We start from the raw sequence: 20,350 nt of genomic DNA, 5'->3' as shown, positions 1-20,350 counted from the left end.
GCAGAGCACTCCAGCCCTGTTCTGTGGTTGTGAGTGCATACTGCTGTGGCTGAACTGATTCATGAGTCCATAAAGCTCTGAATTGTTAGTGGATTTACATGTGCATAACCTCTGTCTGCAGCTTTTACAAGATTGTTGCCATTATTGCAGTAAAAAAGCCACTTTCTCCTTTATTTATTGCCTTAGAAAATCTGCCATTAGCATGCTTGGATTCTCTTTAATTCTCCTGGTTATTTTAACATTTGCAGAGTGGCCAGTAATCCAGGACAGGCACCCACTCTGTACAGGAGAAGCAGGAGCAGGTGTGGAAGTGGAAGATATGAATAGTTGTAACGATCAAAAAGAGGCACTAAGGGGGTGGGGAGGGTGGGTGTCTCTTCCCTTTCAGGTGACCTCTGGAAGCAGTGAAATGCCTTCAGCAGTACCTGGGTGACTCTGTCTGTTACCGCTTCCACTTTTCTTCATAGTAAAAGAAATAGCTGTTAATTTCAAGTGCATTGAGGCTTACATTACAAAATGTGTTTAGAAGAGTTGGGATGATGTTGGGATAGTGAGGTAAAATTAAGTTTTAGAATGTCTGTTATGTTTTCTGATGTGTGTGTAGCCTGGGGCAGTCGGCCTCTTGTTTTCCCATATGTAGCCCAAATATAGTTGCTCTCTTACAAAGTATGCTATTTTTAATCTTGGCTGTGTTCTCAGTGTCATGAAATTCATGTGATAACAATGTTCAAGAAACAATGTATTAATTTTCTTTCTTAATGAAGAAAGTAGATTTAGCTTTTAACGTACCATTTCTCTCTCCTCAGATGGCCATTAAAAGCTTTGATAAAAGCAAATTAAAATGTGTCGGAATGCTGGACCAGAGCACAGTTCGGGTGACTGACAGGGGTTGCAGTGGTGAGTCTGTGGAAGATGATGGCACGGCAGCGCCTCCCAGGAGTAAATTACTGCAGCGCAGGCACACGGTCAGCGCGCCACTGCCAGCAGAGGAGGGCAGTGACAGTGGCTCACGCAGCCCTGCAGAGCCAGGCGTCCCACGGCCCCGGCACTGCGATGGCTCCGTTTCACATCGCTGACAGGCAAGCACGGATTGGAAGCCTGGAGCCGAGGAAGGCGGTGGTGTGAATTTCAGTAGCCCTTCACTCTGTGCCAGATGTCCCAGTTCAGAGCAGGCACAGGCCAGCTCTGCAGCACAGCTGGAATGTTCTGGCACCTGGAGCCTGACTCCTCTGTTCATGTTGGAGGTGACCACGCAGCCAGGTCATCACTGATCTCACTAACAGGGACGTGATGAGATGAAGGCACCAAAATCACTTTCCTATTCTATTCAGCACTTATTAAAAAGTTCTATGTAACAGTAAACCAAATGAAACCCTGTATTGTATTTTTCAGCCACCCGCTTTGTTTTAAAAATCTCTGAATAATTTTTGCATTTTCAGTTTTTATCACTACATTCAGAATTTAATATATTTATATATATGTAAAGATATATTGGATAACAAGGTATTTATTGCCAGAGGTAATTGAAATGTCTCTATTTTTATTGTAATGTTACAAACCATTATAGTATATATTTCTGTATATTTCAGTAGCTGGGCAAACAACAGTCCGTAACATCTGCATTATTAATGTGAAGGGATGTAATCCTTGCTAATCTCTCAGCAATGCTCTCCTGTACTGGAGCTGCAATATCAAGTTCTTACAGAGGAGCCAAGATACTGGGGAAAAAGTAGAGGGCTTTTGACAAAGCTAAATTTTGGACTTGCTATTCACAGCCTAATAAAAAAGCAAAAGCAAGCACAAGGTGCAAGGGCACACAAAATTAAGTTGCTTTCCCCCTCTAAAGCAAGTAATGCAAAAATGCACAAGTATTCCTGATTCTGAACCTGGCAACATCACAAGACAAAACTGCTTTGGAGCCTGCTCTGGACTGCTCTTAAAAAGGTGAAATTCCCACTATGAAAGGTACTTCTCACATCAGTGAGCACTGGCTGGAATAGGCCAAATCCTGCCCCATTCCCAGGGGTGATCACTGAAGAACTGAAAGCTCACAGGGAACTTACCAAGTGGCTGCTTAGATGTGAAGTTCATTTTCTACTGTTTGGTTATGGGAGGAAAAGGTGTAAATAGCACAAGCCAGCTTTTGCAGTGCAGTATTTTTTTACTCTTGGCTCATCACATCCAGCTTGCATTTTATTTAATGAACTGTTTGTACAGATAATTCTTTCTTTTAACTGTGGTATTAGTAAACTACCTGGCAAAATACAAAGCTGGAAGATAGAGTGGTGGGTTTTTCAGATAAATTTTTAACCTAAGAGGTAAAATGTCAAATGACATTTGGATTTGAGGGTAATGTGTTTATTTTTCTAATAATTTATGAGTTCATCTGATTTTCTGATGTGCCTTGGATTTGTGCCAAATGATGGAAAGAAAAAACTAGTAAAAGAACTCTTGAAAATGCTGTATTCTTTGAGTGCTTTTGTCCAAGCATTGAGTCTATTCCAGATTTCTTTACTTGGTTTTGTAGGCATTTGAAGACTTTACCTTCCATTTACTCTTGGACTTTCCTTCCTCCTACATTTACAGGTAACTTGATGAGGTTATGTGGTTTTAGATTTATGCACAGAGGTGTACAAAATAGAACTGTTAGTGAAGCAGCATTTTCGTGTAACTTCCTTTTCTAGCCTTACATTCACATTAAAAAATTAAAACATGTTCCTTGTGTTTTAACTGTAGTGTGCATTTAACTAAATTATTCTTCAGATTTTTCAACTATATAGATAAGAACAATCAGTTCACACTCTGGCTTCAAACTCAATAAGGGTGATTATTCTCAAGAAATCTGGCACACTCAGGTATCACTAAAGCTAAGGCAGCCTAATTACAGAGAAGCAAAATGCACAGTCTAAACCAAAGGAAACAAAAATATCAACTCTTTCCTATTTTTAACCACATTCAGACAAGATGAAAAACACACTCAATAGTGCTCACTTGAAACAAGTTTATTCTCTTCCAAAAAACACTGCAGTTGGAATTGTACACAGTCCTGTGAAATTATGTCAGATAAGGGGGTTGTGGTGGGAGAGTTTATCAGCACATTACAGTATTTATCCTACTGATTTCCATAACCATATTCTTGAATAAAGGTACAGCACAAGTTCAGTTTTACATTATGCATGCAGGAGTTGCAGAGTTTAGGAAAATGGTCTTTCTATTTCTTCCAGGTCAGAAACGCTCCAGCCATTTGATAAAAGTGGAGGTAGTTGTAAGAATGCACAATACCAAGTGTCTGAACAGTGCTGTGTATGACACACTTAACTTGCTTTGTCTGAGAGCCCAGGAGCTCACCAGGGGAACAGTTCAACTGTTTGCTGGTAACACTTCTTTACACAGACAGCCTGGTAGGAATCCCCTGATCCCAACACTATTTGTATACCTTCATTTTTAAACTTCCAGTAAGGACTTGAGAGCCGGTGACTGCCTGGGCAGGCATCCTTCAGGGACTCAGGGGATCTCCTTTGTAACACTTCTGTGACAGAGCCTGGACAAACATTAAACTCTGAGTAGTTGTTCCCTGTTTCTCACTTGGCTCCTGTGTTTGATATCTCCAGTAACAGCAAGTCAAGTGGGTGCAGTGGGTGAAAGCAGAGCTTACAGTGAGGAAGGGGTAACAAAACATCCATGCTAATGAAGCCACAGGGAGCCCCACACTGCTCAGGCTGCTTATACTACAAAACTTTAAGTTATAAAATCCCCCTTCTAAGATTTATTTTACAAGTTGATTTGTTGGCCTTTTATAATAATAAAAAAAAAAAAGTCAAGAAGCGTAAACATTTTCAGATCTTGCATTCTGCCTGCTAACAGCATTTTCCCAGGCTATTGTTTGGCAGCCTTACAGTAGTATTAATAATCATCCTCTTCATCAGAATCCAATACTTTCCTTCTGTTGAACTAAAATGAAATACATAAAGTGAAACTTTAAGGTTCATGGTAAATCCAGGCTGCCACAAGCCTTTCCCAGTCCATGCATGTGGCAATGAAGGCACTTGCTGGGCAGAACACCCACTCCAACCCTGGGCTGCCACCCCAGGGGCTGGGCCAGGCCGTCCCACACCACACTGGCCCCAGGAGCTGCAAATGTTTAGGGCTGCTCTGATGGAACCCCAGCACCCACCAGGGCAGGGGAAGAGGTGCAAGTACAAAGTTCCACCCTGAATTGGTCCCACACATGCAATCCTGCTGCTTTACTTTATACAACATGACATTTAGGAAAGAAAACTCACCTTCACTGTTGTTTTCTTTTCTGTTTGCTGACTCACTTTTTCAAGTATTTCTATCAAACCTTGTTCTGATACCTAGGAAAGTCAAACAAAAATGTGGATAAACACACTCTGAAAGATGCTTAGTATCAAACAACTGAATCACAATTTCCTTTCTTACAAAAGGTTTTGATGGAATTATGTAATAGTCTTTAGGAGTTATTTACAGTTAATTTACATCTATTATAAGCATCTTTTGTTTTAGAGTGAATTGGGTATAATAATAAATATATGTGAGAAAGAATTAGGAAATATACTCACCTTTCCAGCTAGCTGTCCAAATCTTGCCATCTGTATTAGATAATTCTCTACTGCTTTTGCTTTGTCTGGTTTCACAAGTGCTAAATTGCTTACTGCAACAAAAACAGGCTCTGTTCACTTGGGTTTTAAACATTCTCCCATACCTTCATTAGTAATAAAAAAAAGTGAGAAATGTCCCTAGGAAACAATCTTCTTCATGCCAGGATTGTGAAATAAACTGAAAAAGGCATTTTCATTTATGCCAGGTACAAGACAGGTAATATTACTTTCTTTTAAATACTTGCTTCTGATTAAACAACTTTGACTCAGTATAATTCCTTTTACTAATTTAAATAAAACCCAAAACATTAGCATAATTCAGATATCCAGGAGCCTCTCCCTTTTAATCACTCACATTGCCAACTGAAAACTGCAAGTTTTATCTTCTCAGCAACAACATTATTTTTCTAGTCTGGCCTCTGTACAACACACACTTTTGAGGAGTCACTTAGATGAGTATGTTTTATTAGAAATTTACTTGGATACTTACATCTTGCACGAGCTGCTTGATCAAGAACTTGAGCTAAAATAGTATTTCTTATCTCTGCTTCCCTGTAAGGAAAAGTGAACCACACATTAAAAGTGCGATTTCAAACACCTAAAATAACATGCACATAACAGCAAACTACAGAAGACTTTCGATTGATGGAAGTGGCTTCTTGAGGTCACTTCAAACCTTACATTCACATGACATATTTACAGCACTTACTGTCCTGGGCACTCTACACATACTGAAGTTAAAAAGCTGGCAACATCTTGGAACATCTTCCAAGAAATCAAGGTGGAGTTTCATATTTACACCTTGTCACTCACTGCTCATAATTACATTTTAAGAGACAAAAGCTGTGCTACCCTTTAGACCCTGCATTTATTCATGTGGAATTCACTCCAAGGCAGTGCATGGTAAAGCAGGCACAAGGAATTGTCCACACAATTCCAAAACCAAACCAAAGCTCATTTATGTATTTAGAACTTTTCACTAAGTCTCCATGTATTTACAATAATTGATATAAGTATCAGCAAAATTGGAGCTTTAGTTTATGAAACTTTAGTTAATACAGACTTGGATTGTGCCAAGTCAGCTCTTCAAACACTTGTTTACAGTTTTCCCCTTAGCACAAACACTGAACACTGTTCCCACACCAAGCTTCAACAAAAATCATTTTGCTTCAGATTTTTAACTGGAATAGATATCCCAGAAAAATCAAATCAACTGGGAAAGGCTCTTCCCACTGCAGTAACAGCCAAACCCAACCCAAACCCACCACTGACAGTAAGCACCAGTCTGGGAGTTCTGCCAAGCCTTCAAGACTTGGATCATGAACTCCTCCAAGTCTGGAGGAGACAAGGATTCTGCCTTCCAGAAGCAGGTGACACTGGGAGGGAGGATGCTTCCCCAGAGCACCCTACTGTAACACTACAGCTCACGAGGTCACTGAACTCAGACAAGCTCCAAATGAAAACAAGCTGCTGCTGCTTTCTCACTGTGCCCTCCCACGCCAGCAGGGCTCAGGCAGTATGGTCATGGCATGGGAGCCACACCTGCATCAAATCTTTGATCCATTTCAATTCCTTTGTTGGTGGCAACAAAACAAATGTGGGGCAGCATTCCAAATAAATTAAATACTAAAAAAAAAAAAAAAAAAGTAAATGGTTAAAAATTATTAGATCCAAGACCAAAATTCAGTAGTCTCATTTATACCTCTGTTTTGCTTCCTGTTGTGATGGATCAGCAGCAGGATCCTGAAGAAGATCAGAGCAAATATCACAATCCAGAATCATTCCACACAGGAAAGAAAGTTAAAATATTCCAGCAGCATCGATGGAAGATAAACCTGCTTGCCCATAGATGAGAGCCTGGAAATGGGAATCTGCTGCCATAGCAAATAAATGTGCCACCCTCTGCTTTCCTCACAACACAGTCATGCCAACAGTGGGATGAGTGCTGTTCCTGTTCTATCCACAAATTCCTGTGGCTTTGGACAGGAAGAGGCTTTCCCCTTAGGTCTAGGATAATAGGTTTCCCCAAAGCCCAGCATACTGACAAAATTACCTATAAATCCTTCAGAGTAAGCTAAGGATAAGTAAAATGAAACGTAACACATTCTCAGCATGGCAGCTGAAATCACAGAATCGTGGAATATTCTGAGCTGGAATCCCACAAGGATCATCAAGTCTAACTCCTGACACCTACGAAAAGTTAATGAGGGGGATTCTACAAGAGTAGGTTCCTGCATTAAACACTAATACATATGAAAAACAAGTCACTATTCCAAGTCACTATTACTGGTGACTATTCAGAAGCAAATAACAAAAAAAAAAAAAGGAAAAAAACCTGAACTTTATATGAAATGAACACCTTGGATTTTACAGGTAACATTTAAAAGGGTGAAAATAGGATGGAAAACCACAGAGACAGGAAATCAGCCTGGCTGGAAATAGGAAGATACTTCACAGGAACAACAAAATTAACACTTGATATAAATGCACATATGGATTGTGTCAGAGAATGGTGTCCAACTGTTTTCAGTGGTGCCCAGCACAGGACAAGGAGCAAAGGCCATAAACTAAAACACAAGTTTCATCTCAACACGAGAAAGAACTTCTTTCCGTAGAGGGCGGCAGAGCACTGGAGCAGCTGCCCAGGGAGGGTATTGGAGTCTCGTCTGAGGAGACATTCCAAACTCACCTGGACACGTTCCTGTGTCACCTGCTCCAGGTGACTCTGCCCTGGTGAGAGGTTGCACTGGATGATTTCTAAAAGTTCCTTCCAGCCCTAACAATTCTGTGATTCTGTGATTCAGCTCTGAAAAGTGAGCTGTCTAGGAAGGTAGTAATCCATGGAATAGTGAGAGATCGGGGGCGGGACCGCTCGTGTGCCGAACCTCTCACGGCAGGAGCGGAGGGAGGTGGCGGCGGGGGCCGGGGCTGCCCTCGGTGCCGTTTCCAGCCAAAGCTCCGGGCACGGCCGGGCCTCTTCCCGCTTCCCTCCGGCCTCGGTCACGCAGATGCCTCTCCTCTTCCCCTCCAACCACCGAGAGGCGCCGAAAGCGGCTCAGGCGGAGGATCGGGCGCTGCCTCACTCGTGCCCGGCCCTGATCCCCCCCGTTCCCTCACTCTTGCCCGGCCCTGATCCCCCCGTTCCCTCACCCCATGCCCAGCCCTGATCCCCCCGTTCCCTCACTCTTGCCCGGCCCTGGTCCCCCCGTTCCCTCACCCCGTGCTCGGCCCTGATCTCGCCCAGCCTCCGCTGCCGCAGGGCCTCCAGCTCCTCGTCCGCCATGGCTGAGGCCGCGCGCGCCAGGCGTTGCCAATCCACCGCCGAGCGCTGTTCCCGCCGCGCCCGCACCAGGCGAGGCCAATCCACTGCCGATGCCCGAGCCCCCCGACCGGAGCAGGGCACGCAGGGATGTGTCCGGGTGCGTTTGGGATGTGTCCAGAGAGGGGGACTCCACACCTCCCTGGCAGCTCTGCCGCCCGCAGTGTAAAGAAGTTCTTTCTCATACCGATGTGGAACCTGTGGTTTAGATTACGGCTATTGCTTCTCGCCCTATCGCTGGGCACCACTGCACAGAGCCTGGCACCGTCCTCTGGAGATACTGGTATGGATTGATGAGATCACTCTCACTCTTCTCCAGCTCCAGGTCTCACAGTCCCTCCTCATCACAGAGATGCTCCAGACCACCCGTCATCTTCGTGGTCTCTGCTGGACTCTATCCAGCAGTTCTTGGACTTTCCAGAGCTACCCCTCTTTTGGGAGCTGCCAGTGTGAGGAGCGGAGCGGAGCGGGACGGGGCCATCCCGGAGTGCTCCGTGTGTGAGGGCAGGGTCCCGGAGGGCTCCGTGTGCGAGGGCAGGGTCCCGCAGTGCTCCGTGTGTGAGGGCAGGGCCCGGGAAGGCTCCGTGTGCGAGGGCAGGGTCCGGGAAGGCTCCGTGTGCGAGGGCAGGGCCCGGGAGAGCTCCGTGTGGGAGGGCAGGGTCCGGGAGAGCTCCGTGTGCGAGGGCAGGGCCCGGGAGAGCTCCGTGTGGGAGGGCAGGGTCCCGGAGGGCTCCGTGTGCGAGGGCAGGGCCCGGGAGAGCTCCGTGTGTGAGGGCAGGGCCCGGGAGAGCTCCGTGTGGGAGGGCAGGGTCCGGGAAGGCTCCGTGTGCGAGGGCAGGGTCCGGGAGAGCTCCGTGTGGGAGGGCAGGGTCCGGGAGAGCTCCGTGTGCGAGGGCACGGCCGGATGAGCACGGTCCCGCCGGGCTGATGGAACACAGAGGTTTTACTCTGTCTTTTCGTGCCAGTGACTGCCACAAATGTCACCATGGACTGCTGGCCTGGGCTCTGTGTCTGCCACGGGCCCTCGGATTTCCTCTAAAAACGGCCGTGGGGACACGAATCGGTGGATCATTCCACGGGAGCATCAGGGAGTGGCGCTGGCCAGAGCTCTGCTCGGCTTGGGCTCCCCAGAAGTGCTTCCCTGCTCCCCAGTTTGGTCCCCAGTCTGCAATGGGGACTAAAAGACAGCCTGACCTTCAGCCACAGCCCTGTTTCTGGAATAAAATAGAAAAAAACATTTAAAAACCTCCCCCAATAAGCTGACAAAGTTATTTGCCTTCATCTGACTGGGTTCAAAGACACTATAATAGCATCAAAATAGTAATGCAAGTATTACTGACACTTTCACAGCTTCGACCATGTAAGAAAAGCAACTTTCACACCTTAATTTCAGCCTTTATTGTTGATCAGTCACACTTCCTATTAAAGGCTGTAGGTTTTCCACTTGTAGTTTAAGATTTAATTTAACCAAAGAAACAACCCCAAAAGCTGATTAATGAATAAGCCGCAATTCCCTTAAAGCAGGGCTAATAAAGATGTATTACCAAATATTTCTGGTCTAGTTTTAAACAGTGACAAAATGTGTCAAGTGCTTGTTCCTTTAGCAACTCTTGCAGCGAGTGGCTACAGCATAAATTAGTGCAGTTAGTTTTCTGTGGATCTTTCCATGTTGCACCCTTCAGATGAATCATAGGAGCCGGTACGTCCTGCCTGAAAACCTCGCATCCATCCTCGTGCTCTGAGAAGCATGTTCAGACCGATTGAAAATCGGGGCAATTTGGGGTTCACGTTTTCAGCGGCTCAGAAGGCAGGATTGGTTTGTCCTTCCCCGTGGGCAGCAGAGGGAGCCCTCGATCTACACAAGTGTATTCGGTGCTCATTGTTAAACCAGAAAGAAAAAAAAAATTGTTGGTTTGTGGGGTTTTGTTTTGTTTTTTTTGCCGCGCAGTATGTTCTCCCAGATGAAGCTTTAATCTATATCGTACATCTCTGCTGCTGTAAATTCATGCTCTATTATACCACCATATGCTTGCCTTCACTCAGAGAAAGCTGCAGTAATCCTAATACTTCATCTCTCTTTATAGATATTTGTGTTGCGGCTTTCACTGCATATTGTTTGCTCACACACTTAAAGGTTATGTCTTAATAAGTTGTTCTGGATGAGTTTATTAGGGAGCTGGCAGTTGATGAGCTTTTGTGTTTTGGGAAGGTGTCGTAGTTATTTGTCAATTATGATACAAGGCTCAGGAAGCAAAAAGAGAGAGTTTGGTTCATTAAAGAAATCTGGAGGCAACAGTGCTTTAGGTTGTATATAATTTTTGTCTTGTCTGTTTCCTGGTTCCTTTTTCAGCTGCTCCCAGGTATAGATCATTTCCTCTGCGAACTGGGCAGTTCTTAATGTGAAAGCATGAAAGGATGGACCAGGGTTTTTCAGAATCAGTTGAGTTGTTTATAGTGTTCAGAACCTTTAGTTATGATGCAGAAATTGTGGATTCCTGAAAGTTCTAGACACTTTTGATATATTCACAGAATTCTGTGTATCATTTATATTGATGAAGGATGGTAAACAGAAAAGACATGCTTTAAAACAGGTTTTTTCTATTTTTTCAACTTATACTCTGTATTCTTTAGGAATGACAGCTGTCAAAAATGCTCAGTATGAGTTGGCTTGCAAGTAATAATGCTCTGTGTGTACATTAGAAATTCAGCAGAGTTATCAGGACTACTTGAGATATGTAAAAAACTTCAGGAGATCACTTTCAATAAACAGGATCCTTCACAAGCTCCTTGAGGCTCAATTTCAAACACTAGAGGGCTAAAGAAAAGCTGCTGATTTTTCCCCCAAGGTTTTAATTACTATAAATGGTGTCTTTCTTTAAGTAATATTCACATTGACCCCATAATCATCCTCAGAATGACACAGTTTTAGAGTTGCAACAGACTACATGAAAAAACTCATGAACAAAACATCTCATTCCTCAAGCAACTGTAAATAAAGCAAAATACGGATGGTTGTGACAACACTCTACAAACTCTGTGTTTAGCACTTCTGTTTGGAACATACAGTGGAAATCCTTGCCTGATGAAATACTTGCTTAGTCATCTCTGGTCTAAATTAAAATTTTAATAAAAAATTAATCACAGAAACATTGCTATAAAAATTTACAAGCATTGCAATGCCTTCAAAATAAGCATTGCAAGTTTTTTTTTTTAAGTAAGATACCTTAAAAAAAATTAATATTAAGGGAAAAAAAGAAAGCTGAATTGATGAGAAAGAAATTAAGAAAAAATTACAGCAAGAGTGGAAATGACAATCTTCAATGATTAACAGTGAATTTTAATAATCTAATTAGTAATTATACAACAACACTGTGCCTGTTCCAAAGTTGACTGAAGCCATAGAAGATTTCCCCTTTAATTTCCATTGTCCTATAAACAAACACACCAGCGCAGACAAGGATTATTTGCAATGCAACACCCTGAATAGTGCTTCAGCATTGGGCACCAATTAATAAATAAATGTGTCACGAGAAACACTGGGCCCAGGCTGGATCATGGCTTTACAAAGATTTGTATGCAATATTTGTATGCAATACAGTGGAATAGATTTGGAAATGGAATGATCTCCTTTGTCCATGTCCAATCTCAGATTGTAAAAGACAAGAGTCAGAAAAGTAAAATTATTACTCTTACAGTTTTGTTGACAGACTTTTTAATTACATTTAATTTCAAAGACTAAATAGCAAATGCTTCGTAGAAACATAATCCATATAGTGCCATCAAATGTGAGGAGCACATTCAGGTGTTTCCTTATGATATATATATATATATGTATCATCTATATCTATAGATAGATAGATAGATAGATAGATAGATAGATAGATAGATAGATAGATATTCAGCAGGAGCTGAATTAGGGTTTAAGTCCAACCTGCAAACTACTTGACTTCATGTGTAATTTTCAGTCCATTGAAATGACTATACATATATCTATATATATATATAGATATTTTCTATTTTAGGATTGCCATCAGTCATGGATTTGATCTGCTACACAGGTGTCCATAGGTATTGTAACTTGGCTGAAGACATTAATGGGATTTTTATTACTATATATATGCTCTTACACCTTAATTTTTATATAAAAAAAACATTAGTGTTAAATGTGGGGCGGTTGTTGTTTTTTGGGGATTTTTTTTGCGTTATCAAGAAGTAGAGCATGAAAGCCTTTGAGGTTTTTGTCTAAAATCTCAACTTCAGGTTGTTCATTCTCCTTCTGGGTATTGTACTTGTGCCCATGGGAAGCTGTGTATAATGAGCTGGAGCACAGCAAAGCAAATGAAACAGGAACTCTGCATTATCAGCACATATAAGAAGTGAGGGTGGACTGTGGCTTAAACCAATTCCTGTTTTTCTTTTGGAATTGTGATATTTTCCTCTGATAATATTTACTGTATTGTTAAATTTCTACAAGATTAAGCACTTGGTCACTTATTTGTTGGTTTGGTTAATGAGGGATGTTGACTGTTTTGTTTTACTGTATCTTCTTAAAGACTTTTTTCCCCAAATTTCAGGTTCAGAGTAGGAATTAACTTGAATGGGACCGCTGTATTGACAGTTTAGAACCATTGCATTCAGCTGAGCAGGTTAAGCACTGCCTGTAAGAGAAGATCAGGATTGTCCTTCTTCCTCAGCTCTCCTTGCAGCTGAACATTACTTGTTCTGAAGCATGTTCCCCAGCTTCCAAAAAGTATCTGAACTATGAATTACAGGGAGCAGAACATTTAGAAATATCCCTCTAAGTTAAAAGGAAAGCTCTTGCAGTTGCCAGTAGTATTGTTTTATTTAGTAAAATTAGATACTCTCACTTCTATAGAAGTGTTCATTTAGGAGTTTTATAACTTTTGCTACATACAGATGTGGAAGTTTATCCTTGTTGTCCACCAGAATTACTTTTGCTTTAAAAAAATAAAAATCAAAACAACCTGAAAGAAACCCTTCCATATTCTATGAATTTCATAAATTTGAAGCATGGCTCCATCGAAAGATACTACTGTGTAAAAAAGCACTGCATTAAGCCAGCAGTTCTCTCCTGGTAGTATGTACTTGCTTTAGTAACAGACATGAACTAGTGCTGTTTTTTTTACTTATTTTTGGAAATTGCACAGGTAGGGGATGCAATGGATTTTTTTTTTCATTGTAAGTAATTGCATTCCAACTATTAAATTTTGCTGTAGCTTATGGAAAAATGCTACTTTAAATTGTCTGGAACACTATTGATTCTAATTATTTATTTAAGAGCCCATGGAATAAAAGATTAAAAATATTGAAGTTACCCACTTTACTTCACAGTCTGTTTCCCCTTTTGACTGCTGTTTCACTAAGATGAAAAGACAGAGGAGTAAGTGGAGGGCAGATTTCACAGAAAGCTAGAGGGGGTGATCGAAAGACTAGAGCTGGGAGAGGAAAGGTGAGACTGAGGTAAAAAGTAGTGCTTGCTCATGTTTTACTTCTGTCATTTGCCTTTGCTTAGGTCAAGGAGTGCTGAGAAGGCCTGAGCTGACCCTGCAGAGCTTTGGCTGTTCCAGGCTGTTCCTGTGAGTTGTTCTGGTAGAGGGGAGTGGAGCAGGACAAAAGTGAATATCCTAAGTCTATTATGAGGAAAGCAGGGGATCTGCTGCCTGAGCAGTGCTTTACCTGCAGTTATTTCTAACAATTAAACAAGAGGTAGAATGACTGCCTCCAGCTTGTCTTGCCACACTTTCATATCACATGAAAGATAAATCCTTCACAGAGGCATCATTCCTCACTGACTCCTTGGGGCTGTACAAACAATATTTTCTCTGTATCCTCTGTACAGCAGCCATAAGATTTGGTTTCCAAATTTCCAGCATTAATATGCTTGAGTATTTTTAACATGGAAGAGCACAAAATGTAAGTTAGATAAATCAGAATAGTAGTTTAGGTTTGTATCACTGTCGAGCTTCTTTAACTTTCAAAGGTGAATATAAGTACTTTATAGGTGGTTTCTGCCCTTGTTGATATCATATTGTTCTTTATCACTGACCAAAAAAAGATATTTCTTATAATACTGTTCTGATTGTCACCCTTACTAATTGTGATGTACAGAATAAGATACCTCAAATGAACCAGACACCAGTGCATGGTACTGTTACACTGTTTGGAGTTATTTAAACAGATGTTATTTTCAAAGGATTGTTTATAGAAACTTCTTGTAAGTACCTTTCTGTTAAATGTGCTGATGTGTGATACCTCAAAATTTGCTTCTTTCTACGTGGGAGCAAGCCCCTCACAAACCCAGGAAGCCTCTATGGAGGAGTGTTGCACTGGACACTGGATCTAGGTCAGTCCATCTGTGGCTTTCAGAGCTACTGATCTTGGCAGATGTGGGCTCCCTGATTTTGTAGCAGTTGTCTGCTCCAGACCCTGGAAGCCTTCACATCCCAAGCCATAGGGCTGCAGTCCAGTGATGTCCTTCCCAGAACTGGGGAATCTGGAAGCCCTTTAGGCCAGATGCTGAGCAGCTCACCAGAAGCCTGCCCGGCTTCTGCTGTAAGCTGAGCAGAATGGAATCAGATAAATTTTCTTTGCCAAATCTGCACATTCTAACAATGTAATTTGTTCTTCTGATTAATTCTGCTGAGGTAAGAATAGTTTGGGTTTCACACATAGAGAAATGTGATGACCAAAACAAAATATACTGAAGTTATGGAGAATTATGCTTGTAAATAGGAAAAACAAGCAAGAATAAATGGTTTCTTTATGTTTATTGCACATATACAAATAATTGAAAAAAATTGGAACAAGTTTTACTAAGATTTAGTGTTGGGCATATGTATTTGTTGTGTTTTATGTACTGAATGTGAAAACAGCACTCTGCTTCTCACAGACATTTTATTAAGTCAGTATAGGGATGTAACAGAGTTTTGAGGAAAATGAGTGTTTAGAGAGTAGGATAAAGTAATACTAAAGTCATTATTTTTAGGAAAAAATGTTAGATTACTTTTTTGGTGTCAGTCACAAGTCAAAAAACTTAATCCTGTGAAGACTTAGGAGCTCAAGGAAAGCTTTTCTGTAAAGGTTTTCAAACTGTTTAGTGACATTATTAATAACGTGTTTCTATTGGTAAGCAGTAAGGCACCAGCCAGGGAAAACAGAGCATATCTTTAGAGTGTGATTCAGTGACAACTGATCCTGACTTTGTCTGGTTTCAACACACCTCAGGTTTCTCCTTTTGATATGACTGTATAGCTGATTGAATTTGATTATAAGTCATGCAGGAGGTGTTTCCAGCTGCATAGGTATGTCCATTTAGGTACATTATTGTAATTAAAACATTTGCTGTAACCTTCTTGGACTTGTATATAGCATACCATGCTAAACAGCAGAAAGGGTCTTCCAGGTGGTTGAAATAAACTGAAAATTAATTGTTGTAAAATACTGAAAGATACTGAACATGTCGCAAGCTTTTCCCTTTTGGAGGAAAAATTCTGCTTTTAGCATGACAGAAGGTGTTTCTTGCACTCATTTCAGCACTAGATTCCAAGAAAAATTTGTGACATAGAGAGAGAGCTGCATAAAGAACTAGCAAGGATTAGACAACAGCAGCTGTACTTCTGAATAATTTAGGTTTAATTTGCAAAATTATACAGGAAAGGATTATCACTTGTACTTGCATTTGAGAAAACGGAGCTACAAGTGTTATAAAAAGTGACAATGTACAAACCATCTCAAATAGCAAGGGGGCTGTTGTGTCACTCTGGGCTGAATCCTGCAGAGCTGCTTGCCAAGACCTTGTAGAATCCTGAGTGAGGAGTAAATAGAAACATAAAAAAAAAAAAAAAAAGGAAGAGCTTCCTTTGTCTGGATGCACAGCACAGTAGAGCCCTTCCTGAAGGTTTAAACTTGTGCTTAAGAGGAATGGCTGTCAGGTGCATCTGGTGACACATACAACATCTTGCTCCAGAGGGGTCAATTAATTCTGTTACGATTATGTATTTACAGTTATTTATAGTAAAAGATCTTAGGGGACTTCCAGCCCCTTTCTTCTCCTGGAAAGCCAGCTATTGAGTTTGTGGCAGTCAAGAGCACTCACTGCTTCAGGCATATTTGCCTTTTGATCAAAAGCAAAGTTGATTGTCCCACTTTTCCTTAAGGAATCCTGCTCTTCAGCTACAAGGTATATGTAAACCAGGAAGAGTGTCTTGTTCTTCTCTCCTGCCTCAATATTGACACTGCAGTCCCATAAGGTTAAGGCAAGATTTTCCTCAGAATGTTTCCTGCTCATATTTCAGAGGAATTCTATTTTGTAAACTGCAAATTCTGCATCAAGTGCTTGTCATGATGTTTCTGTAAAAATTTAGGCTTATATATAAATCACTAAGTTACAGACTGTTACATTTTAGTTATTTCCAAACATGAATTCACAACACTGAGAGAGGTTATGATTTTGTCTTGGCCTTGCCATCACCTGGTCACACAGGTGAACCTCAGTAACCAGCAGGTTAGTTTAGCCTGATGCTATAGGTGACCAGGAGATAGCTGTGGCCAGGTGAGATCTGTGGAAATGATGCTCACCTGCACTTCATGCTTGCATGCTTACAAGAATCTGGGCAGCCTGTGAACCTGGGCAGGATATTTACTCTCAGGTATGTAGGTGTAACTTGAGGGTTGTAAATTCTGGATTTTACAGAGAGAAAAGAGGCAAACTTCAAGTTACTGTAATAAAAGATGCACACATAATTCAAGGCAGGACAAAAAAAATTCTTGTTTTAATGAGAGAACTGGTGCATCTTGACAGATCCAAATTTAGAGGTAATAGAAATAAAAGGTTTTGTAAATGGGAGAATGATCTGGAACATTCAGAGTCCTGATGGGACCTCAGAGAGTGCTGTTCAACAGTCAGGAAAAGGAAGCAAATGATGTGTAAAGTTTATTATATTCTATATCCCATCAAACTTGTGAAGTAGAAGACCTGAGGAGCTTGTACTGTAAAGCCACCGTGGTCAGTATTTCTGGAGGTAGGCTGAAGTCAAAAGGATTCTGACTGTACAATACCCAGGGCACCAATTCAGATTCCCACTGGTTTGCAGAGCTGGTAATAGGGTTAGGGAGTCTCAAGTATTTCTCTATCATTACCAGAGGGCAATGAGCTATAAAACAACATCCTTTTATTTTTTAAATTAACAATGGTATAAGGACTCCACTTTTTTTTCCTAAAAAACTGTGCAGTCTCTCAGTCTCCTGTCCACATGATGATTAGGATAATGTAGGTTGAATTCTGCATTTGAAATCATGAATTAAGCTCATCTTTAGTCTGTTAAAACCACATGTATGTTTAAATTATTTATCTGTTAAACTTCTGATGCAGAAGTGAAAGACCTTGCAAAATACAGTACTGTTCCTGGTATGTTTTTACAGAGGGAAGTCCTAGTGAATGTAGAAAACAGAACTCACTTAAAATGCTCTCACAAAATGGTTTGATCAAAATTTGATCGAACACTAATTGTAGATTTCTTGTAGTATCATACTAGTTAGGAAACTCTTGGGAAAAATCCTTTTATCTTGAAGCCATGTAAATCTTTGTGACCAAATTATGGGTTCTTCCCATTCCATTCTTTATTGCCCTTTCCTCTGTACACATCCACAGACCTCACAAATTTTGTATTTTAAGGCAAAGAAGAGCTCCCACAAAAGCACTGAAGATAACATCCCACATAGGAGGGTGCTTTTATAGAGACATTTCAATGTGAGGCGTAAAGGGAGAGAACATACTAATGTGTGAAGTTGATGATTTTTATCTCCTTGATGGCTTGCAGGATGAAATGGAGATGGTCACTCTCTGTTGGTGATAGTAGAGTGCTTGGATTTTTCATTCTGAGTCTTCCATAGGCTTCCTATTTCATCCTGGACTGCCAATTCCCCAAAAAGGCAACCAGTTTCTTTAAAAGGCTTACAGGAAGGCACAATTTTGTGTCTATAATTTTTTTATTCTTGGGTAGCACACATAAGGGAAATGCACTGTTTTATGAGAAATGTAAACTTTATTCAGTCTCATGAAATTTGAGTAATGTGACCAATATGGAGTATCTTTTATTATTTTGCTGTTCTTTAACCTCAGAATTATTCTTAATTTTAAATTACTCATGTACTACATAAACACAGCCAATCCCCATTTTATCTTGTGTTGGACTTTATTCTTGAAAGCACTGATCTGTTTTGAAAAGGAATTGCATAATTGAGTAACTTTTTCTACAACATCCCTGATTTATGTAGTCATAACATGGCAAAATTTATTCTTGTTGGGTTTTTAGTTTTACTCCAAAAATTCAAACAGGCAAATAAATGTTGAGTTGTATTTCTCTCTGGTTACCACCAGAAACATTCTTTACTCAAGCTACATTTCATCAAGATTTTTTTTTTTCCTTTCACATACCAGCAGGTATAGGGGAGCTGATTAATTGACCAAAGATGTGACTTCAGGTCAGTGACAGAGCTTAAGTACAAGCTGAGAGCAAAACTCGCATTTTAGAATAGCTAGCTGTCTAGAAATAAACAATCACTTGTTTTCAGGGGGCACCGGAGTGCTGGAGGAGTCTCTGACATGCGACAGACTGCAGGACATCACCTTGCACTGATGCCCGCGGACGAAGAGCTCGGCTGCTGGGGAAGGCGGCGGGCTGGAGGAGGTAAAGCGAGCGGTAGGTAGTTACATCAGCGGGATCATTTGGGCAGTTCGCCCAGCGGGGACAGCCTGAAGCAGGCGCACGGGACGGTTCGTTCGGCGCGCACTCGGGCCGGGGGAAGGCAGGGCGGGGGCGGCCCCGCGTGCCCCAGCCCCTCCCCGCCCGCCCACTGCGGGCAGGGCCGGGCCGGGCAGCGCGGGGAGCGCCGCGCACCCGCCCGCAGCCGCCGCCGCCGCCGCCGCTCGCAGCCGGCATGGGCCCCCGCGGAGCCCCGCGCGCCGCCGGCTGCCTGCTGCTGTGCTGGGCTCTGGCGGCCGCCCCGCGCAGGACACCCTCGTTCGACGGGCACGTCGCGGAGAACCGGCCGGCGGGCACGCGGGTGCGCGGGCTCAGCATCCCCCTGACGCGGCTGGGGCCCGAGCCCTGGTGCGCCAAGGTGCAGGGGCGCCGCTGGCACCTGCAGCTGCTGGGCGAGGGACACTCGCACTTCCAGGTGTCGCTGGACGCGCGCACGGCCCGCGTGTGGCTGCGCACCCGCCGCCCGCTGGACCGCGAGGCGCGGGCGCTGTACTCGCTCCGCCTGGGGCTGTGCTGCAAGCTCTGCGCGCCCCAGGGCGCCGCGCCCGCGGAGCTGGCCGCGCTCACCGTGCGCGTCCTGGACGACAACGACAACGCGCCGCGCTTCGTGGGCCCCGGCTCCGCGCAGCTCCGCGTGGAGGAGACGCTGGCGCTCAAGTCCCAGGTGTGGCAGGCGCGGGCGGAGGACGCGGACGCGGGCGCCAACGCGGAGCTGCGCTACTTCGCCCACCCGCGCAGCGCGCACTTCTTCGTGGTGCCGCGCAGCGGGCGCGTGGTGCTGGTGAGCTCCCTGCTCCACCTGCGCGCTCCCATCCCGCTGCGCCTCTACGCGCGGGACCGCGGCCGGCCCGCGCTTCTCAGCGAGCCCCTGGAGCTGGAGGTGCTGCCGCAGCCCAAGCGCCTCCCGCCGCCGCCGCCCCGCCGCCGCCGGGCCGCGCTACCGCCCGCCGCGCCCCTGGCGCTCGCCCTGCCCGAGGACGCCCGCCCGGGCACCCGCCTGGCCGCCCTGGCCCCCGCGCGCTTCGCCTCCGCGTGGTTCGAGCTGCTGTCGCCGCCCGTCGAGGAGTCGCCGGTGAGAGTGGAGCGAGAGAGCGGCGAGGTGACGCTGCGCGCGGCCCTGGACAGGGAGGCCGTGGCCGCCTGGGAGCTCGTCGTCCGCGTCCAGGAGCGCAGAGGTGGGTGTTAGGCAAAGTCTTAGTCGAAGAAGCGGTGGCCTTGTCCCATCAGGGAGTCGGAGGACAGTTTGTCTCCGGGTGACAACAGGCACCTAACGGTGGTTTGGCACCAGGTCTCATATGCAGTGTTGTGGGTTGTACTTTTGGTCTTTTAAATCTGTAAGCCATTACTATTAAAAACACTAGAAGTGACAGGAGACATTATGTATCTTAAGAAAAGTGGACTGTACAGGTGTGTGAAGATGCTTGGAGTAGTAAGGTGTTCAGCAGAATTTAGGTGTTTCACCGGTTAGAATTCTTAGTTGTTACTGAGCGTTTGAGGTACAGCATGCTTCTTACACACAGGTGTTTGTTGTTAAAATGTTCTCTCTAGCTCTCATCCTGTAAGTGCCTGATTTGAAGCGTGCAGCTGAAGGAAGCCATTGAGTTTTGAGTCATTATTAAAGTTGAGTG

At 43.5% G+C, this 20,350-nt stretch overlaps 3 protein-coding genes across 12 annotated transcripts in view; 2 read left to right on the top strand and 1 right to left on the bottom strand.

Moving 5' to 3' along the window:
* The window catches only part of ANKRD27 (ankyrin repeat domain 27), a 55,373-nt gene extending 52,908 nt beyond the window's left edge, over nt 1–2,465 (top strand). For 9 of the 10 annotated variants that reach the window (XM_062500345.1, XM_062500346.1, XM_062500348.1 and 6 more), the window contains one exon: nt 807–2,465. In XM_062500345.1, coding sequence (XP_062356329.1) covers nt 807–1,076 — 270 coding nt within the window. In that variant the 3' untranslated portion in view covers nt 1,077–2,465. The remainder of the gene's footprint in view (nt 1–806) is intronic. The other variant, XM_062500353.1, reaches the window with a different exon arrangement.
* A 571-nt stretch (nt 2,466–3,036) lies between these two features.
* On the bottom strand, nt 3,037–7,902 carry PDCD5 (programmed cell death 5). Its single transcript, XM_062499949.1, has 6 exons — nt 7,837–7,902; nt 6,322–6,362; nt 5,110–5,171; nt 4,581–4,672; nt 4,284–4,355; nt 3,037–3,951 (listed from the first exon to the last, which is right to left on the bottom strand). The coding sequence occupies exons 1-6, from the start codon at nt 7,900–7,902 to the stop codon at nt 3,904–3,906; spliced, it is 381 nt and encodes a 126-aa protein (XP_062355933.1). The 3' UTR covers nt 3,037–3,903.
* A 10,995-nt stretch (nt 7,903–18,897) lies between these two features.
* LOC134048272 (neural-cadherin-like) overlaps nt 18,898–20,350 on the top strand; it is a 59,364-nt gene continuing 57,911 nt past the window's right edge. Inside the window, exon 1 of the mRNA XM_062499954.1 lies at nt 18,898–19,897. Within this exon, the coding sequence (XP_062355938.1) occupies nt 18,898–19,897 (1,000 nt within the window). The remainder of the gene's footprint in view (nt 19,898–20,350) is intronic.

The sequence above is a fragment of the Cinclus cinclus genome, chromosome 11 (assembly GCF_963662255.1).
Source record: "Cinclus cinclus chromosome 11, bCinCin1.1, whole genome shotgun sequence".
Lineage (NCBI taxonomy): Eukaryota > Metazoa > Chordata > Aves > Passeriformes > Cinclidae > Cinclus > Cinclus cinclus.
Note: the sequence above shows the minus strand (reverse complement) of the source record. Positions and strands in the feature narration are given on the sequence as shown.

Coding starts and splice junctions, on each gene's coding strand:
- PDCD5 (XM_062499949.1), bottom strand. CDS start 7,902: ATGGCGGACGAGGAGCTGGAGGCCCTGCGGCAGCGGAGGCTGGGCGAG. Junction 4,356..4,580: donor TTGGACAGCTAGCTGGAAAG/GTGAGTATATTT, acceptor TGACTTTCCTAG/GTATCAGAACAAGGTTTGAT. Junction 3,952..4,283: donor AAAAGAAAACAACAGTGAAG/GTGAGTTTTCTT, acceptor ATTTCATTTTAG/TTCAACAGAAGGAAAGTATT.